Consider the following 21,118-nt stretch of genomic DNA (forward strand, 5'->3'; position numbering starts at 1 on the left):
CCACCAGGTTTAAACAGATTACTGAAAGGTCACATTAAAGATTTCCAAGTTATGCAATAGTTACTTACATGATCTTTGTTTCTCGGTCATGATAGTTCTCAGCTTTAAATGTTGTCGCCCCATGGACTCATTGCCTCCTTTAAGTGAGAGTCAGGGTTTCCTATGCTAAAGGAGCTAAAAAGGAAGCGCCACTACTTAGCAACCTTCCTAAGCAGAAAGCACTGTAGCAGCATAAGCTGAGGGACAGGAGCTGAGCAATGAGAAACACTAATAGGGAAACCACCACATGCATCTGTGAAAATTTTTTAAATGGCTAGAACATTATGAGATCCCTATAACAATAGATTGCATTAGTTGATGTCTGTTACGATATTTACACAGAAGCTCAGACTGCGCCAACATGAGCGCAATGGAAGATGAAATTTAGACTAAGACTCACGAGTACATAAACTCCTGCAAATGTCAGATCCTTAGGGAGCCCAAACCATATTTGTGACCTTGAAACAATTAAAGCATTAGTAAGTTCAGTTTCACGAATGGGTCATCTAATACTCAAAATTTGTAAACCTTAATTATTCTAACAACGTGAACTAAAAAAAAACAAAAAAAAAAAACACCAAAGTTACCCAGAATCTTACCCTCTTAAATAGGCTTGAGTAACAAAAATGGGATTAGTTCATTTTGTTTTATTTGCCGAATTCATTGCAGGGTGACCATGACGTGAACAATATTAATCCATGAACAGGAATCAATATTTAACTCTTTGTACAAAATAGGTTACATTAAATATGCATTGTAATCATTGCAAGACAAGGTATATTTGATTGGTATACAAACAGCAACTACACTTTATCCACAAAAATGACCAAAGGCATACATCTGAACGTGGATCAGAGATTCCCATCAATTGTTGAGTAAACATTGATGCAAGCCATAGCCTTTGTGATTGAACAGTCTGCTCTCAACTTCAAACTAGTATTATGCATCACATCCTAGGGCCTGCTCAGGGCATGTATTTTATGCCTTTCATCCTAGGAATGATATGTAGATCCCTGACGTCATCATGCTGAAGCAGCCAACACAGGTAGCGCTCAGTCCCCATGCCCCATCCACTGGTGTGAAGTGGTTTTACTTGCCGCATGTCAGTGTACCATTTGTAGGACTGCTCTGGCACTTCATGGTGCCTGAGGGCCTCCTTTACCATGTCAGCGGTGGTATGACGTTCACCGAGACCCAAAGTCTCACCGAGTCCCAGGAGAAGGTCAGCGGCTTTGGCTTTGCGCTGCCCAGTGCCCTCCACATAGGCCTGATAGAAGGGAACCCCTAGATGGTCCATCTCAGTCAGCCAAACTGCATCACCATAATTTGCCATCAAGACCCGCTCTCCTTTGCGTGTCAGCTTTCTGCCAAACTGTGGCTGGCCATCTTGTACCCACTCCCAGCAGTCGGCAGAGGGCATCATGGGAATGGCCTGGTCCAAAGGGACTCTCGGGAGATGACTTTTTCCATCCAGCTTACTCAGGATGGCTTTGACATGTGCAAGGGTCCCGGCAGTGTTGAGGATCACGTCAGAGTGTTTCTTCAGCATGGACTTGGTGAGATGAGCCAAGTATCCTTCTGCTGTAGCTATAGCTTTGTCCATGTCACCCAACAGTTCACACTCTACATGGTAGAACTGGTTCAAGTGAGAGGCATCAGGATCTTCCCCTCGAAAGCTGGAAGATATGTAGTACGTGCCCGGGAGGTTCTCCTGGAAGCGAAGGAAGTATTCAAGCACAAATTGCATCGAGTCAGCCAGGTAGGTGTCCTGGCCCATCAGGTTAACAGAAACTGGTTCCGAGTCAGAGCCCAAGCCCATTGGTGAGGAGATGCAGTCTGTGGTGAGAGGGGTTAGAGCGTAGGAGTACTGGCAGGAAGTGTGGAAATAATCCACTGTGCTGTGGAAAAGAGTGTTTTGAATCTGGAACAGGTTGCGATACCACTGGCTCTTGATGGCAAGTGTGGGGTGCGACTGAGGGTCTTGCCATGAGTGAGAAGGCCTGCAGTGGGTGATTTTTGAGTGGATACCTTTGAGGGCCCCAGGGTCAGCAGCTGGGCCATCCAGTGATGACACATATCCAGGGTAGCTTTGGAAGAACTCTGCTTGCAGATCAGCTGGTTTTGTGCCATCTGGTGAGGGCAACAGTGGAATCAGCTTGGCATGCGCATAATCAATCTCAAGGCCCTCAAAGATGAGTGCAACTCCTCGAGCTTCCATCCCCTCATCCAGTAGTCTGGCGACTTTATAAGTGGCCAAGATCAGTGCTTGGTAGTCAGCTTCTTCCAGTTTGAAGATGTCACTGGACAGATGTTTGCGTGGCACCACAACGGTTAGTCCAGGAGTGTTTGGGTACGGTGTCAGGAAGGCAACATGCTCACTGTCCTCCCACACTCTCCACTGTTGCTGCTCGCCACGTACAATACGACAGAACAGGCCATCGTTGGAAGGGTCTCCGTAGAAGTCAAAGCAAGAAGGTGCATTTGGTGTTGGCAGTCCGTTTCTAATCTTTGCTTGAACCTGGGCCAGTGCCTCATCGTCCCAGCGGGGGCCACTTTTTGAGGTGCAGTAGCCAGGATCATGAGTGTGGAATTCCTCTTCATTTGCAAGAAGTGGCTGCCAGTTTGGCTCTAGGCCATGAAGAGGAAGCAGTCGGATTTGTGCTGGGTGATTAGGGGTTGGTTTGAAAACTAAGGCACAGCGCTGCACTGCCAGTCTCTCACATAGCAAGCTGGACACAACTCTTGCTCCTTGTAGCATAGCCAAAAAATCTGGTGTTGCCAACTGGAAGATGCTTCTTGCCCCGCTAAGAGTTTTTCCAGTCAGAACGGTTGCCCCAGGAATCCAGGGTTTGGGATCCAGGTAGGCAACCAGATCATCCGTTTCCCAGATCACATGAGCGAAGCTCTTGAGGGGTCTGAGGACTTCCACACGAGAAATGCCGTCTCTCATTGAGGCCACAAACATCACTCCAGAAGGAATTTCAATGATGGCATCACCTTTACTGTCCACAGCAATGATCCCAGCACAGATCCCATCTAGATGTTCAGCCATTACTTCTCTACATGCCTGTCTAAGGCTATATCCAGTGTGGTGGTAGAGACTGGCTATTTGCTGTGCAACTGTGTGCCTCAAAAATACATCTCCATCCCCAGAACAGGTAAGAGCCAACTTGTCGTCAGCATATAATCCTGCCCCAACTACTGCTGTATCCCCAACTCGTCCTTTCAGCTTTCCGACTAACCCACCTGTGGAAGATGCCGCAGCCAACCCTTTCCAGCGATCCAAGGCCACAGCTCCAACTGTCTGAGGGTGATTGTTTTGAGAGGCTTTTCCAGCAGCTTGCATTTCAATTAACTGTCTGTGACACATATCAGTGTAGAAATACTCTGCCCCAACAGGCTTCTCTTTCTCCTCCAAGCCTTGCAGAAACTCCTCAGCCCCATCTCCCACAATGAGTGAATGTGAGCTTTTCTCCATGACACACCTGGCTGCTTTGATGGGGTTCTTCACACATTGCACACAAGCAACTGATCCTGACCTCTTTGTATTGCCATCCACAATGGTTGCTTCCATTTCAATTTTTCCATCTTTGTTAAATACTGAACCTTTACCTGCATTGAAGAAAAAGCAGTCTTCAAGAGCTTCTATGGACTTCTGAACTGCATCCAGACTCCTTCCACCTTGTTGAAGCACTTTAGAGCCAAGAGTTAAAGCTGTCTGAAGAGCAAACTCTATAACCCCAATCACATCTGTGTTCAGCATCATCTCCTCTCCAGCACCACCATGAATCACCAGAGTGTAGTCTGTGCTCATGCCAGAGGTGGAGTCAGCACAGGTTTTGCTCTGGACTTGGCTCTCTGGCCAGTTGTTTGACTCTCCATTCATATTCTCAGTTGCATTCAATGGATGCTCTATGGCTCCCATTTGATATGCAATGGCGCATCTAACAGCTAGAAGCATCACTAACGACAGGTTGATCTTCAGGCTCTCTTGAAGCTTGTCCAATGCCAAAGCAAAGCTCCCTTTTCCATTAAGCACAATGCAAACCTTGTCCCTCTTCCCAAGGTAGGTGACAACCAGCTGATCCTGGGCATAAATATTCCCTACTGCACACTCTAGGCCCTCCAGCAAATCTATACCTGAGAGGTAGACAGATGGACAGCCAAAGGGGTCCAGGTACTTCTTCAGTGGGTTGTCAGATGGCAACGATTGACGCAGGACCGCTACATGGGGACCAACTCCTTTACCACTTTTGGTGCTTTTGATGAGGCCCTTATGTGCCAAAAAGGCAACGTTAAACAAGCGCAGGAGTTCATCAGTGTATTGGATTGAGTCATCTGAGCCAATGCAAGATGCCAAAGCGCTTACTAACTTGTTGGAATGCTTGGTGATGGAGTACGTGGGATCGCAACGGCCATGTTTGTAGTGACGGACATGGGTAGGTGTGACAAGCAATAGATTGGCAGCAGAGTCCCCAAAAGTTTTCCTCAGGGAAAGCTGCAAAGAAAAGTTGATCCAAGCGTCAGACAGGCCTCTTTGCCCTCGGAGCGCAGAAAAGACATCAGGATAGGCAGACACATCAAATTTGATAAGTGAATTAGTTGCTTGCAAGGAAGTGCTCAACTTTGGAGTAAATACTGCTAAGGGGAAGGTTAAGGAATTTGGACAAACAGAATTGCCATTTGCAGTATTGGATCCATTCACATTTGTACCAGTACAGACTATATTCAAGTCAGCAGTCTCAGACAGATTGTACAGTAGTCCAGCTACAAGCCCTCCCACCATCCCGTCCACAGCACTGTGCTCAAACACCATCCCAGCTGTGCAGTCCTTGAACACCACCAGGTTCACCACCTGTTAGAAAACAAAATTTTAATTTGATAGTGATCAATATTCTTTGTATATCACTAAGTGATTTTCATTAGTCTTCACTTCAGATTTAAATCACAATTTAAAACATTGTACTGGTTCAGTTAGTATACAGCCTGCTTTGAGTTTTAACTGGCTAAAAGTAACCTCAAAAAAGGGAAAGAAGTCATCACACCAGTCTGTTATAATTTCACTTTAAAAATCCAATATTTCAGTCGGAGTGGTATTGCTGATAAATTTAGTTGATTTTTTTTAAGTTCGTATGGTATTTCTATCTCAAACCAGTAATTTAGTTGCTGTCAAGTGAACACAGATAACTACACACATTAGTATTAAGGTAATGGTGCACACATGCTGGTAATCAAATACCTTATCATAGTATCTCAGGTATGGGCGGTCGCCCCCTCCCAGCCTCACTGCATTGAGGACATCAGCCAGGTCAGAGGGTGCGTTGCAGTCTTCCAGACAGAGCGTCAGCACGGCGCTCTCCATCAGCCCCAGTGACGCCGCTGCAGCTCCTCCTTGCCCCAGGATCTCTTCCCTGGTGGCAGCCCAGACTTTGCGCTGCAGAGCTGAGAGGCCGCAAATGATGGAGGGGTCATTCTGTTTTCCTGCACTGGGTTGCGCCATCACCTGAACCAGCTGGTCGTAGATGTCAATGAACTGCCGAGCAGAAACCGGCCCACCGCTGCCGGAACACGCCAGAATGTCAACAGGGAACACGCCCCCGACACAGGTGACGATGGCGTGGAGGCTATCTGGGTAGATCTGGAGATAGCAAGGATTCAGCTTAGAATTAGAGCTGAACGGGCACATTTATAATGGTTACCCTTTTCATTTTGTTCAAATCTTAAAGGTTATTTGACCAGTAGTTTTACCTTAATATCATCTTGACTTCTTCCAGGAATCCGGCTGGCAGCGAATACCTCAGACTGCTGTGTGCGCTCCATGGGCACATTGCTCTCCAGTAACATGGGCTCACTGTACAGCTTTGCAGCTGCCCAAAGCAGAGCGGCTGCCCTCCCCAGCTGGGTGCATGCCTTTGCTTTTGAAGGCAGAAGCACTACAGGGAGGGCAGTGGAAGTGGGCAGTGGTTCAGTGCAAGACAGCAGACCTTTTTTGAACTGTTCAGTCACCCAATTCTCTTTGCCTGAAGCAACAGTTGACAATTTTTCCTGGGCCTCTTGAAGGAGCGCCCTCTGCTGTTCCAGCGTAGCCTTGAACTCTGGGTAAAGGTCAGGACCTAAAGTGAGCTGCAGCACACGACTCAGTTCTCCCAAGGTGACGTCCAACTCTGGAACAGGGTAGTTGAGAAGGGTCATCCTGCGAGTAAGAGAACGAGTATGACTCAAGAGGTATCCACTTTTATTACCTGGGTTTGAATGTAATTGAAGTGCTCAGCAATAGACTTCACCGAATAAAGATGGAGGTTTGACCAAGTACAGCATTTAACAAGTCTGGAGAGGCTTTTCTCACAACGGTGCTAGTTTAGCAGGTAGAAGGAGCAAGTTGTCTGGAATAAAGTTCCGAGCTCCACTAACTCATCGAGTCAGTAAAAAGAGTTTTGAATGAGTTTCACATTACAAAATGTATGCTGTCTTATTTCACTACAGTGCAAGTAATGTTTCTCACAGCAGCACAAGAACAATGTGGAGCCAGTCACACAAGTGCTGCCTCGTTGCTATTAGCTAAGCAGTGGGATCATTTTGCAATTAATTACTTACTTGGTGTTTAGCTTGACAATAGCTACTCAGTAGACTAATCACCAAAAACTTTGACACCACCTGGGAAAACAAGAGTATGATATAATTAAATAAAAACTAACACAAATATATCCACTTGTAAATGATGGATTTCTGAGTCAGTGTACCATGTTACATTTAAGCGTCTTGGATAGCCACCATGCCATCACAAAACACATTGCAACACAATCCACTTATTTTAGAGTCGTGACACGATAGACCTTTTGTCTCCATCTTTTTTTTTAAAGACAGCAAGTTCAACTGGTTGTCAGATTTGTGAGTTACGAGTCAATACAGGTCTTTGTGCATTATGAAGGGGAACATGAATCAAATGCTTCTTTTGCGTTTGTAGACTTCGGGAGAGATATTCCATAATTCCCATTTAATTAGTTTAAAAATCTGCTTTGACAATACCAATACTTCCAAACACGGTTGATTGTCCAAATGCAATCTCAAATTTCAGCATTACACACATTCAGTGAAGAAAAGTCAAACAGAAAAAGCTTTAATTTACCTCAATGATGTGATGTTTAGTTTTTCTTACCAGTTAGTCAGCCCCCTGCTCTTCTTCCACACTCAGTGTAGTCTCAGCAAGCACTTTCCACAGTATGATGCAGTTCACCACATCAGCAACTGTTTTCACACTCACCTGCCTGTTTTATAACTCTCCTGTCATTTCAGCTCCTCCCACTCTGTGTCAGCTCTCATTCCCCTCACCTGGTTCTCCACGCTCATCTCACCTGCAGCACATCCCCTCGTCAGTCCCTCACTAGTTAAGCTCTTCCACTTCCACGTCTTTCCTGCCAGATTGTCTTGTGTGTTACAGCTGACCACGTCAGCATCATTCCTCATCTCACATGTGTTGACCCTGCCTCATCTTAAGTAAACCGAACTGTCCTGGTCAATCTGTCTCTGTGTCGTGCTCTTTAGGTTCCTCTGCTAGTAACCGTTACACAGCGTTTCTACAACTGGCACTTTTACTCTTGATAATATTCTATTCATATGGTTTTCTACATTTAAATTACTCTTCAAATAAATGTACTTTCAGAAAAGGCCTTCAATGATGTCAGCAAAGAAATGGGACATTTTCAAGTTAAGTTTCTCTTTTATCTTTTTCATGATGTACATTTACATTTGATACACTCATTACTGGAGAATTTAGCTTTTTTAAATTGTATTTTGGTCCATTTCTTGACATTGTGAAAGTGGGACTTATGTGATGCATATTCACAAAATGCAACAATATTGCATCAATGAAAATAGGAAAAAGCCAAAAGTATTTAGATTATATTAGCTTTCAGCTTTAACATATGACGTCCTTCAGTTAATTTGTCCTTTACGTAATATATACTTAATAAGAATACATTTTTCATCACTTTTGTGTCTGTTTTTTTTTTGACTGCATGTCTTTCATATTTTCTCCCTGTAAGTAGCAGCACTTTTGCTTTTCTTTTAGCTTCAATTTTAGTCAACTTTCTGTGATGTTATACTCATTTATATGGTCAGAGGCTACTTACTTGCTACTGAAATCATTCAATATTTCACACATGTAAACACATAACCTTTGATGATTGAGGAATTTTATTCACACTTAGTAAAAAAAAAAAAAAAAAGTATTACTCCCAAAGTTGCCCTTGAGAGTAAAAGTTTTTAGAGTGTGCTTTATTTCTATTATGCTATATGTTCTGTAACCACATAAACTGTTGATTTTTCCGGTGACTTTAAAATGTAGAAGTCCCGAAGAATCATCATCAAAAGCTCAGGCTTAATATCCATATGGAAGGTGGATTTTGGTGTGGTTGGTAGATGTGGAAGAAGTCTGAGGCCTCATTGTCCCAGAGAGCGTCTGAGCTAATCCTTTTCCATGAGGTCGTGGGGAGTTGCTGCGTCTTCAGGAATGAGAAATGATCACCTCTCCTCGACTCATCTTTTTGTTATTTATACCCGTATCTTATATATAAATGACCTTTTGTTGGGACAGAGTTGAGGGCTATTCCTGCCAGTGACGTCTGGGTCCCTCCTTGGTGGTGTGGTAGTGTTCTCATTGATTCAGGGGTGGAAAATAAGTACATTTACATTTTTGAGGTACTTTACTTGAATAACTGCAGTTTCTGCTACTTTATTTTGTACTTTACTACATTTTAGAGAGGATTATTGTGCTCCACTAACTTTATGAAACGGTTTTAGTTACTTTGCATATTAACTTACTAAGCAAAATTAATATGTAGATTTTCAATACAACATATACTACAATACATTACTATATTATCAACCTAGCTGACACTGAAATAACGAGCACATTGATGCGTCAGTAGCCTAATTATAATCCAAAAGTATAATCTAAAATAATCTTAAATGATCATTTGTCAGTGTGACGACAGTTAGGTTTACTTTGGTATTTTTTGAATGGAGGACAAACTGTAAGTTGCATGTGTGTTAAAACTGAATTAACTTAAACTGTGTATACCATTGTATTCATAGTTGGACAAAACTACAATAGGCATCCCCGTGTAAAAATGATCAGTTTCCTTTGTTCTCTAGGAAGAGATGCAGTGTTTGTTATAAATGTATGTTGGTACATTGATGTTTACGTATGTTTAATTGCTGCACTTTAAGTTGGTTGTTTTTATTTCATTTCATTACAGCGTATATGAAGACCAAAACGCAAACTAATTTCATCCCCAAACAAACGCACACACACGCACACGCACACGCACGCACACGCACGCACGCACGCACGCACGCACACACACACACACACACACACACACACACACACACACACACACACACACACACACACACACACAAACAAACACACACACACACACTTTACATGCTGCAGAGTCGGTCGACGATGCAAACATAGAAATAAAAGGGATGTGAATGACTGGTCAGGTGAATAATCTTGTAAAATGATCATGAAACATTCTCAGTTGGCTGTAAATAAGCTTTTTACTGGTGCTTTGAGGAGAGGCCTCCCTCAGCTGATGGACCGGAGTGTTTAATACAAAAGGGCCTGTGATATTCTTTCTTCACTTATTGGTAGAGCAGTAAAGCATTGGGGACTTCCAACGTCTCATCTTTTACCAACACAGTGTCATATGAGTCCAAGTAAGACTGTTTCCTCTCCTCCACCTGAGAAATCACACGAACAATTCAATTGGTAAATATGGTATTTTTCAACCTGGATTCTATTTTCTCATGTTTTTTTGTGTCGATGAGAAGGTTTTTTTATTCAAATACATTATTTTAATCTCTGTTGTGGACAATAAATCTTGGTTTGAGGACACAGACAATCGATACATGTGTAATTAAGGGATTAAATAAAGAAAAACTAACTGTAAATATAAACAAATTAAGTCAAATACTTGACCCCATCTTTCTCTGCTGTGGTTCTTAGCTCCATGTTTGATTGTGGTGGTTCACCGACCACAACAAAAAAATAGGGCTAGAAACAAAAAATAGGGCTAAAAAAGAGATACATAGAACGTACATAAATCAACCCAGAAGAACAAGCAGCATATCAGACCTAATTTGCAGGTGCCAGGAACACCTCAGATATGTTTTGAGAGTGGGAATCTCAAAGGTCTAAAATGAATTTACCCAAACAGAAGACGCCGTAATCACTTTGTTGTGCTTTGTTGGTTGCTGGCCTTTGGTCCATTAATGCCTGCAGATCAAAGCATTGTTGACAAACCTTCACAATGTAGCAGACCATGTCCTGAAGATTTCTGGCCCCAAGATGTTTTCGAAAGAGGATTGTTGCTTTTTCCATGTCTTCATATGTCTAAAATGTTGAGGTTAAATATGATAATGGCGCTGTGTTAGTCAGATTGTGTGTGTATGAGAGAGAGAGAGGGAGCGAGGGGAGGTAATAAACTGAATTGCTTAATTGGAGTCACTGCTTCTGTATTAGAGGCAAACTCTTGTTTTTGTAGTCCAACCAAGTTTTCCCACTGACTGTTCCTCCACCCTACCAGCTGGCCAGACCTCGGAGAAATTGAGGTAAGCAGATTTTCACTCTTAAATAAAGAAATATGTAAATAATGTAGAAAATACATTTATAATGATATACTCAGTATGTGTATCAGTATTAGTCTGTACAAAAGTTTTTAAAAAAAGAAAAAAACTTAGGAAATACCTTCTTGGGATATGTTACTAGGTTAAAGAACAAAAACACAAGTTATCGTCTCTCACCTGTCTTTTTGGGCTATTTATTGTTCATAGAATAGTTTTAAATTGAAAGAATAGAAGTCCTTAAATACAAAAAGGCGCAACACATATAATTAGTTTCTTTAAGATTGAGATAAAAAGGAGACCAGACCTGATGTAATAATATAGCATATTGACATTTTGAAGAGTACAATGTCTTTCCAGACCTGGTAATCAACGCAGATGAGAGGCAACAGTCTTCATTGGGACTATTTCCTTGGTATGATTTTCTTTTCTGTAACAGTTATTATTGCAGATAAAATAGAAATGAGCTGATGTTAAATGAAAAAAATCAGTTTATGAAACTTGGGTTAACTGGCCCTTTAAAGAAAGTAAAAAGAAGAAAGAGAATTCGAAAGAATGAATAAAGTCCATAACATCAGATAACGTATGGAATGAATGTTAAAGGTCCATTAGTGTTACATTGAAAACATATATGATGTAATAAGTGGTCTTGCTGCTTGCATTCAGTAAATAGCTATTGGAGTCATAAGACCTGTGTCCTTGCAGAACCTGAATCCACAATCAGATAAAACACAGACAGACAGCATTGTGTGGAAGACTTGAACTGATGAGGCAAACCAGGAGAAATCTAATTTCCCAACAGTCATACTTTGTCAAGGGATGCATTCCCTTGACAACCGGCAACCAAAAATGCTGGCGAAAAGGAAGTAAGTGCTTTCACGAGAAAGCAGATGCTTAAGTCCGTAGCAACTGCGTCCAGGGGGTATTGTCTCTTATAGAAGTCAAATCTGGATAGAAACAGTTTGTGTTTATGCTATTAACACACAAAGAGACCTCTGTTAGACTCAGCTGGTCCTTACAAACAATTTAATAATTTAATTACAGGTTCCAGTAATGTGGAAAAGGTTGGACATCATGTGAAGGGAATGAAAAGGGAAATGAGAAGTCACACGTGCCTGTGTGTGTGTGTGTGTGTGTGTGTGTGTGTGTGTGTGTGTGTGTGTGTGTGTGTGTGTGTGTGTGTGTTGCGTAACAGTAAGCCTGAATGTAGCTTTACTACAGCAGCTCTGTAGGCACAGGTAACCTCTCAGCCAGTGGTTCTCAATTGTTTTCAGTGATGTACCTCCTGTGGACACTTTTTTATTGAATATTTTTTACATAACTATTTGGAAAGGATTTTGTCATTCATGCTAATTGTACATATTTAAAAAAATAAAAAAAATAAATTAGAGTATCCTGAAGTCAACCTGACAGTGGCGCTAGAGGACATATCAAGGCGTCACTACAGTCCCCAGTGGACCGTCCACCAGACTGACTGATAGACTCTCCTCCTGTCGCTCTGCAGCCAGCCCGGTCTTCAGACAGATCTAGAAATAGTCACAAAATGTTAACGTTTGATTTGTGTTCATGGGACATTTGTGTGTGTGTGTCACAAAGCACAAAAACAATGCCAATGGAAAGTCAATTAGAATCCCGTGTTGTTGTAGGCACACACTTGAAACAGTCATAGCTGGTGACATGCTGGGAGGACCACTGTGTGTGTGTGTGTGTGTGTGTGTGTGTGTGTGTGTGTGTGTGTGTGTGTGTGTGTGTGTGTGTGTGTGTGTGTGTGAACAGAAGATTGTTAAAGGTTTTTGGTTAGATGCTTCAGAGTTTTCTAAGTTTTGTTCTGCAATATAAAATACGTCCATAAACATCCCTTATGTGAATTTCAAAGCTTTTAAATGTCTTATAAAACTTAAAATGACAATACTAAACATCATGAAGCCTCCTTGAATACTCCCGTTCATTCGACCGCGATGTGTAGTTTGTTTGTAGATTAAAACTGCCGACTGTATTCAAGCTTCAAAAACTAAGATAAAAGATAATCTTTCTCAACAAAACTTCTACGTATAATAAACTTGTGTTGGCCACATGGGTTATTTTCTGCAGGAATCCAAAATCCAATTGAAAAAATCCTGCTGTCTTTTTGTAAAGGGAATCAATACAATGCTAAGTTCCTGGTGTCCAAAAAGACATCATCCCTGCAGCACTCCATATGTTATATGCTTAACATGCACCATTCATTATTTCTCGCTTTTTCTCCTTCTCTATTAAGCCTGCACCATATCAACAGGATGACCCTTCTCAACTACCCTGTTCCAGAGTTGGACGTCACCTTGGAAGAACTGAGTCGTGTGCTGCAGCTCACTTTAGGTCCTGACCTTTACCCAGAGTTCAAGGCTACGCTGGAACAGCAGAGGGCGCTCCTTCAAGAGGCCCAGGAAAAATTGTCAACTGTTGCTTCAGGCAAAGAGAATTGGGTGACTGAACAGTTCAAAAGAGGTCTGCTGTCTTGCACTGAACCCCTGCCCACCTCCACTGCCCTCCCTGTAGTGCTTCTGCCTTCAAAAGCAAAGGCATGTACCCAGCTGGGGAGGGCAGCCGCTCTGCTTTGGGCAGCTGCAAAGCTGTACAGTGAGCCCATGTTACTGGAGAGCAATGTGCCCATGGAGCGCACACAGCAGTCTGAGGTATTCGCTGCCAGCCGGATTCCTGGAAGAAGTCAAGATGAGATTAAGGTAAAATTACTGGTCAAATAACCTTGAAGATTTAAACGAAATGAAAAAGTTATGAATTATAAATGTGCCCGTTCGGCTCTAATTCTAAGCTGAATCCTTGCTATCTCCAGATCTACCCAGATAGCCTCCACGCCATCGTCACCTGTGTCGGGGGCGTGTTCCCTGTTGACATTCTGGCGTGTTCCGGCAGCGGTGGGCCGGTTTCTGCTCGGCAGTTCATTGACATCTACGACCAGCTGGTTCAGGTGATGGCGCAACCCAGTGCAGGAAAACAGAATGACCCCGCCATCATTTGCGGCCTCTCGGCTCTACAGCGCAAAGTCTGGGCTGCCACCAGGGAAGAGATCCTGGGGCAAGGAGGAGCTGCAGCGGCGTCACTGGGGCTGATGGAGAGCGCCGTGCTGACGCTCTGTCTGGAAGACTGCAACGCACCCTCTGACCTGGCTGATGTCCTCAATGCAGTGAGGCTGGGAGGAGGAGACCGCCCATGCCTGAGATACTATGATAAGGTATTGGGTAGACTCTGAAAAACAATTTTCAACCAGGCTAATATTAAATTCATGTTTTTCACACTCTCTTATACCATTGAACTTTGCATTTAATAAAAAAGGCCACAGAGTGGCAGTAAGTGTGAATTTTATTTCTGCTAAGAAATACATGTTTTCATTGCCTTTATTGAAGAGAGGAACTACATTAGGGGTTGTCAAATTTTTACAACCAAATTTGTAATTTCAGCTCATTAAAAATGTATACAGGTCAGCAAATCTACTACTTAGATATTCATTCACCAAGTTCACAAGTGCAAAAACGTTAAAATAAAGAAATATACAAATTCAACAATATAACTAAATATGGTCAGAGGTTATAGTGCTCAATGGTTTTCAATAGACTAAAACAGTCAATCAATCTTCATTTATATATTTCTTGACAGGTGGTGAATCTGGTGGTGTTCAAGGACTGCACAGCTGGGATGGTGTTTGAGCACAGTGCTGTGGACGGGGTGGTGGCAGGGCTTGTAACTGAGCATGTGTACAATCTGTCTGAGACTGTGGACTTAAATATTGTCCATAAGGACAAAGAAAATGTGAATGGGTCTGTCATGGTAAACAATGTAAATTATGTTTGTCCAACTTCCCTCCCATTCCCCTTGCAAGAAGTCAATACACCCAAGATTAGTAATGACTTAAAAGCAGCACACCCAGTTCTCACTTTTGATGTGTCTGCCTATCCTGATGTCTTTTCTACTCTCAGAGGGCAGAGAGGCCTCTATGACGCTTGGATCAACTTCTCTTTGCAGCTTTCCCTGAGGAAGACTGTTGGAGACTCTACTCCCAAGCATATACTTGTCACACCTACCCATATGCGTCACTACAACCATGGCCGTTGTGATCCCACGTACTCCATCACCAAGCATTCCCACAAGTTAGTAAGTGCTTTGGCGTCTTGCATTGGCTCAGATAACACGATCCAATACACACCTGAACTCTTAAAATTGTTCCATGTTGCATTTCTGGAGCATAAAAACCTCATCAAAAGTACCAAAAGTGGTAAAGGCGTTGGTCCCCACCTAGCTGCTTTGCGTCAATCATTGCCATCTGACAACCCACTGAAGAAGTACCTGGACCCCTTTGGATGTCCATCTGTCTACCTCACAGGTACAGATCTGGTGGAGGGTGTGGAGTGTGCAGTAGGGAATGTTTATGCCCAGGATCAGCTGGCTGTCACCTACCTTGGGAAGAGGGACAAGGTTCGCGTTGTGCTTAATGGAAAAGGGAGCTTTGCTTTGGCATTGGACAAGCTTCAAGAGAGCCTGAAGATCAACCTAAAGTTAGTGATGCTTCTAGCTGTTAGATGCGCCATTGCATATCAAATGGGAGCCATGGAGCATCCAGTGAATTCAACTGAGAATATGAATGGAGAGTCAAACAACTGGCCAGAGAGCCAAGACGAGGGCAAAACCTGTGCTGACTCCACCTCTGGCATGAGCACAGACTACACTCTGGTGATTCATGGTGGTGCTGGAGAGGAGATGATGCTGAACACGGATGTGATTGGGGTTATAGAGTTTGCTCTTCAGACGGCTTTAACTCTTGGCTCTAAAGTGCTTCAACAAGGTGGAAGGAGTCTGGATGCAGTTCAGAAGTCCGTAGAAGCTCTTGAAGACTGCTTCTTGTTCAATGCAGGTAAAGGTTCAGTATTTAACAAAGATGGAAAAATTGAAATGGAAGCAACCATTGTGGATGGCAATACAAAAAGGTCGGGATCAGTTGCTTGTGTGCAATGTGTGAAGAACCCCATCAAAGCAGCCAGGTGTGTCATGGAGAAAAGCTCACATTCACTCATTGTGGGAGAAGGGGCGGAGGAGTTTCTGCAAGGCTTGGAGGAGAAAGAGAAGCCTGTTGGGGCAGAGTATTTCTACACTGATACACGCCACAGACAGTTAATTGCAACGCAAGCTGCTGGAAAAGCCTCTCAAAACAATCACCCTCAGACAGTTGGAGCTGTGGCCTTGGATCGCTGGAAAGGGTTGGCTGCGGCATCTTCCACAGGTGGGTTAGTCGGAAAGCTGAAAGGACGAGTTGGGGATACAGCAGTAGTTGGGGCAGGATTATATGCTGACGACAAGTTGGCTCTTACCTGCTCTGGGGATGGAGATGTATTTTTGAGGCACACAGTTGCACAAAAAGTAGCCAGTCTCTACCACCACACTGGATATAGCCTTAGACAGGCATGTCGAGAAGTAATGGCTGAACATCTAGATGGGATCTGTGCTGGGATTATTGCTGTCGACAGTAAAGGTGATGCCATCATTGAAATTCCTTCTGGAGTGATGTTTGTGGCCTCAATGAGAGAAGGCATTTCTCGTGTGGAAGTCCTCAGGCCCCTCAAGAGCTTCTCTCATGTGATCTGGGAAACGGATGAGCTGGTTGCCTACCTGGATCCCAAACCCTGGATTCCTGGGTCAACCGTTCTGACTAGAAAAACTCTTAGCGGGGCAAGAAGCATCTTCCAGTTGGCAACACCAGATTTTTTGGCTATGCTCCAAGGAGCAAGAGTTGTGTCAAGCTTGTTATGTGAGAGATTGGCAGTGCAGCGCTGTGCCTTAGTTTTCAAACCAACCCCTAATCAGCCAGCACAAATCCGACTGCTTCCTCTTCATGGCCTAGAGCCAAACTGGCAGCCACATCTTGCAAATGAAGAGGAATTCCACACTCAAGATCCTGGCTACTGCACCTCAAAAAGTGCCCCCCGCTGGGACGATGAGGCACTGGCCCAGGTTCAAGCAAAGATTAGAAACGGACTTCCAACACCAAATGCACCTTCTTGCTTTGACTTCCACGGAGACCCTTCCAACGATGGCCTGTTCTGTCGTATTGTACGTGGAGAGCAGCAACAGTGGAGAGTGTGGGAGGACAGTGAGCATGTTGCCTTCCTGACGCCGTACCCAAACGCTCCTGGACTAACCGTTGTGGTGCCACGCAAACATCTGACCAGTGACATCTTCAAACTGGAAGAAGCTGACTACCAAGCACTGATCTTGGCCACTTATAAAGTCGCCAGACTACTGGAAGAGGGGATGGGAGCTCGAGGAGTTGCACTCATCTTTGAGGGCCTTGAGATTGATTATGCTCACACCAAGCTGATTCCTCTGTTGCCCTCAGCAGATGGCACAAAACCAGCTGATCTGCAAGCAGAGTTCTTCCAAAGCTACCCTGGATATGTGTCATCACTGGATGGCCCAGCTGCTGACCCTGGGGCCCTCAAAGGTATCCACTCAAAAATCACCCACTGCAGGCCTTCTCAATCATGGCAAGACCCTCAGTCGCACCCCACACTTGCCATCAAGAGCCAGTGGTATCGCAACCTGTTCCAGATTCAAAACACTCTTTTCCACAGCACAGTGGATTATTTCCACACTTCCTGCCAGTACTCCTACGCTCTAACCCCTCTCACCACAGACTGCATCTCCTCACCAATGGGCTTGGGCTCTGACTCGGAACCAGTTTCTGTTAACCTGATGGGCCAGGACATCTACTTGGCTGACTCGATGCAATTTGTACTTGAATACTTCCTTCGCTTCCAGGAGAACCTCCCGGGGACGTACTACATATCTTCCAGCTTTCGAGGGGAAGATCCCGATGCCTCTCACTTGAACCAGTTCTACCATGTGGAGTGTGAACTGTTGGGTGACATGGACAAAGCTATAGCTACAGCAGAAGGATACTTGGCTCATCTCACCAAGTCCATGCTGAAGAAACACTCTGACGTGATCCTCAACACTGCCGGGACCCTTGCACATGTCAAAGCCATGCTGAGTAAGCTGGATGGAAAAAGTCCTCTCCCGAGAGTCCCTTTGGACCAGGCCATTCCCATGATGCCCTCTGCTGACTGCTTGGAGTGGGTACAAGATGGCCAGCCACAGTTTGGCAGAAAGCTGACACGCAAAGGAGAGCGGGTCTTGATAGAGAAATATGGGGGTGCCGTTTGGCTGACTGAGATGGACCATCTAGGGGTTCCCTTCTACCAGGCCTACGTGGAGGGCACTGGGCAGCGCAAAGCCAAAGCCGCTGACCTTCTCCTGGGACTCGGTGAGACTTTGGGTCTCGGCGAACGTCATACCACCGCTGACATGGTAAAGGAGGCCCTCAGGCACCATGCAGTGGCAGAGCAGTCCTACAAATGGTACATTAACATGCGGCAAGTGAAACCGCTTCACACCAGTGGATGGGGCATGGGGACTGAGCGCTACCTGTGTTGGCTGCTTCAGCATGATGACGTCAGGGATCTACATATCATTCCTAGAATGAAAGGAATGAAGTACATGCCCTGATCAAAAATACTCTGTTAAAGTAAGTCTACAGGCCCTTCGATGTTATACACTTGACCACGACCAATATACAATGTGGATTTTAATCATGAAATGTCTAAATAACCATTTTTGAAGACTTTCATCCAGCTTTGAGTGTCTAATCATCACCAGTGATATTTCTTGTGTTGTCCATTCCTTAGAAAAACTTCCAACAGTCCTTCATCCTATTTAAACTTTGTATCCTTCAACATTAAATGTTTAAGAAAATTGATGTATTAGTGGAATTGAATTTGGGGTTGTAGTAAGTAAATAAGCATATAACTATATATCGATAACACAAAAGACGTTCTTTTGTTTCAGTCCTTAAATTATGTACCATTGTTAATGCAATCCGTTTATTTGTATTGATTTATAACAGTCTTTGTATATAAAGAATTTATGTGAAAATCATATGGATCATGTTTCATTCCTCTTTTTAATGATGACTTTTGCATCTACCATCTGGATGTATTACTTACATGGTCAATAGGACCTGTTTCCTTAATTTGATGATAATGAATGACAGGTTTGTGTTACATTTCTAAAAAAAAAAACATAATTGTTTCTTGACACCAGATTTCAAAGACAACAAGTTAATCTTTCACTAATCACTGACCACACACAAACTAATGGATGCTGGTCTGTCAGAGATTAAACAATTGCATTTCAAAGTAATTCTTTAAAATGACTACAGATCTAATTGGTCATTATCATTCTACAAGTCACAGTTGCATGTCTGAACAATAAGATGAACGTGGTAGAACTCTGTATCAATCTTCAAAGTTGTGGAGTCGTGGCATAGTAGAAACCATCTATGACATCCGAACAGTCACGCCATCTGGCAACATTTGTGTGGTTAAAATAGAACAACTGTGCAGGATGCTCAGTTGTGTAGCTCACACGTCACAAGGACCATTACAGGAAAACAATCCTGCCCACGACAATAAGACTTTACAATAAGTCACCTCAGGCCAGATCCTCTGTAAATTAATTAATCAATATCAATTCGCTTTTGCTGTTTGTTATCCATTGTACATATTCATGTTTATATACACTTCATATACAATACACTACACATACTTTGCATTTTTGCACTTTCTCTATTGTTTAAATGGAATTTCCTAAATTAATACTCTCTCCGATCTCTAAGATGTATGTCCGCTGTATATCTTTTATCCCTGTTATTTTATTTGTGTGTCTGTAAGTTGCTACTTTAACAACAAATTTCCCTTTGGGGATAAATAAAGTTTATACACATCCATCCATCTGTCATAGAGTGTTAATCTGTTGTAATTTACTTGCTTTAATAATAGTAATTATTATGTCATTTAAGGTCAATGATACATGGAGACACACAGACATGATTTTTTAAAATTCCTAATTATTAAATGCTTTATGTAAAATCTATCATATTCAGCAAACGGATAATTCATCAAGAATATAGTAATAATTCATCAATTATATCTCATTCTAAAATGTATAGCGACGCATTGAAACAACCCGGATGTAGTACTTGAGTGGTAGCTATTTGTTTCCGGTTGTCACTGTCGAATCTGACCCCCGGCTTGAGATTAGCCCTACCTCTGTCTGAAGCTACATACTTCCTCTTAGCTCTCATTCCTGAAAGGTGAGTGTGTTTTGCTTCGCGTGCTTCGTGTTACTGCTTCCCTCTTCATCGCCCGCGCGTGTCCCGGGATCCTGTCTCGTGTCTCGGGCGGGCTGACGGTAAGGTCAGCGCCTCCCTAGCCTAGCGGCTAGTTAGCCTGTTAAGCTAACATGCGAATCAAGAGCGAGCCTGACGTGTGACTCTCCGTCCAGACTGACATTTTCTGAAGACACAGTAACCTCGGGAGATTACACACGCCGCCGTTTCCCGGTGGGCAGAGCTCATGGTCGCGTTGGTAATAAGACGGAGAGCCACGGTGAGAAGCTACGTGGTTTTTATAACGCGACCCAGCGTCACAGCCTGCGTCCAACAGACCAGCTGGACGCAGGTGGTGTTTACCCATTAAGAGGAGGCTTGCTCCTAAATGTGTATTTTAATATTTTACCTGCTTCCTCCAAGGCAGAGGCGGATTGAACACAAATATTTGCTGCATTAGTCATGAATGAACTTTAGGATAATGTATTGCTTTTTGTCTCCTAAAATACTATTATTGAGAACAGAGTGATAACAATCAAGAGTGAAAGTTAACATCTTTAAATAAAAAAAGATTTCTTAGTGCAATGCGTAAACCGTTAGCAAATGAATCTCTCCAGCAGCAAACTCCTCTCTGTATTGACACTTCTGTGAGTCCACGTTCACTTTGAACCCGACCTTTGATGATGATGGTTTCAGCACGAAGACCAGAATCTATGGCCCATGTGACCTTTTGAAACCTTGTAGATAAGGTAGCTGCGTCATCCTAATGAAGCTTTGCTAACTTTCCTCCATCCGTAACGTCTTCTTCCCTTTCCCCAGGAGCCAGGGTGTAGTCTCTAATGGGCGGCTGGTCTCGCAGTGCTGTGCTGGAGCTGTACCGGGCGCTGCTCCGCGCAGGGCGTCAACTTCAGCACACTGACCGCAATTACTATCGCCGTGCCGTGGCTCGAGAGTTTCGCCGCTGCCAACCCCTGACGATACCCGAAGACAAGGAGGACGCACTGAGGAGGGGCCAGTTCTTCCTCAACAGTCGATTGGGTGGGCTTATGTAGGGGGGAAAAGGCTGTGGGGGTCATCTGCGGGTGGGTTCAAGGTCATCTGGAGGTGCATCGCCCAGGTGGGTTTCCAGATAAGAAAATACTCTTCATGGGAGCAGAGACATTGTTAATATTTAGTCATTTGTTGTGGAGGATGCTGGACAGTTCTGTTTTGTAGGATAGGACAAAGATCACAGGT

At 43.6% G+C, this 21,118-nt stretch overlaps 2 protein-coding genes across 2 annotated transcripts; one reads left to right on the forward strand and one right to left on the reverse strand.

Annotated features, from left to right (window-relative positions):
- Positions 1–1,003: 1,003 nt before the first annotated feature.
- Positions 1,004–6,231, reverse strand: si:ch211-256m1.8 (uncharacterized). Its single transcript, XM_068578340.1, has 4 exons — positions 5,788–6,231; positions 5,279–5,677; positions 4,823–4,894; positions 1,004–4,312 (listed from the first exon to the last, which is right to left on the reverse strand). Exons 1-4 carry the CDS (start codon positions 6,229–6,231, stop codon positions 1,004–1,006), a joined length of 4,224 nt encoding a protein of 1,407 aa, XP_068434441.1.
- Positions 6,232–19,766: 13,535 nt separating this feature from the next.
- On the forward strand, positions 19,767–20,934 carry LOC137786772 (mitochondrial ribosome and complex I assembly factor AltMIEF1-like). The gene is made up of 2 exons (XM_068578866.1): positions 19,767–19,867; positions 20,702–20,934. The coding sequence occupies exon 2, from the start codon at positions 20,722–20,724 to the stop codon at positions 20,932–20,934; it is 213 nt and encodes a 70-aa protein (XP_068434967.1). The 5' UTR covers positions 19,767–19,867; positions 20,702–20,721.
- Positions 20,935–21,118: the final 184 nt, after the last annotated feature.

The sequence above is a fragment of the Clinocottus analis genome, unplaced genomic scaffold, assembly GCF_023055335.1.
Source record: "Clinocottus analis isolate CAN_PGR_092001 unplaced genomic scaffold, fCliAna1.0.p SCAF_16, whole genome shotgun sequence".
NCBI lineage: Eukaryota > Metazoa > Chordata > Actinopteri > Perciformes > Cottidae > Clinocottus > Clinocottus analis.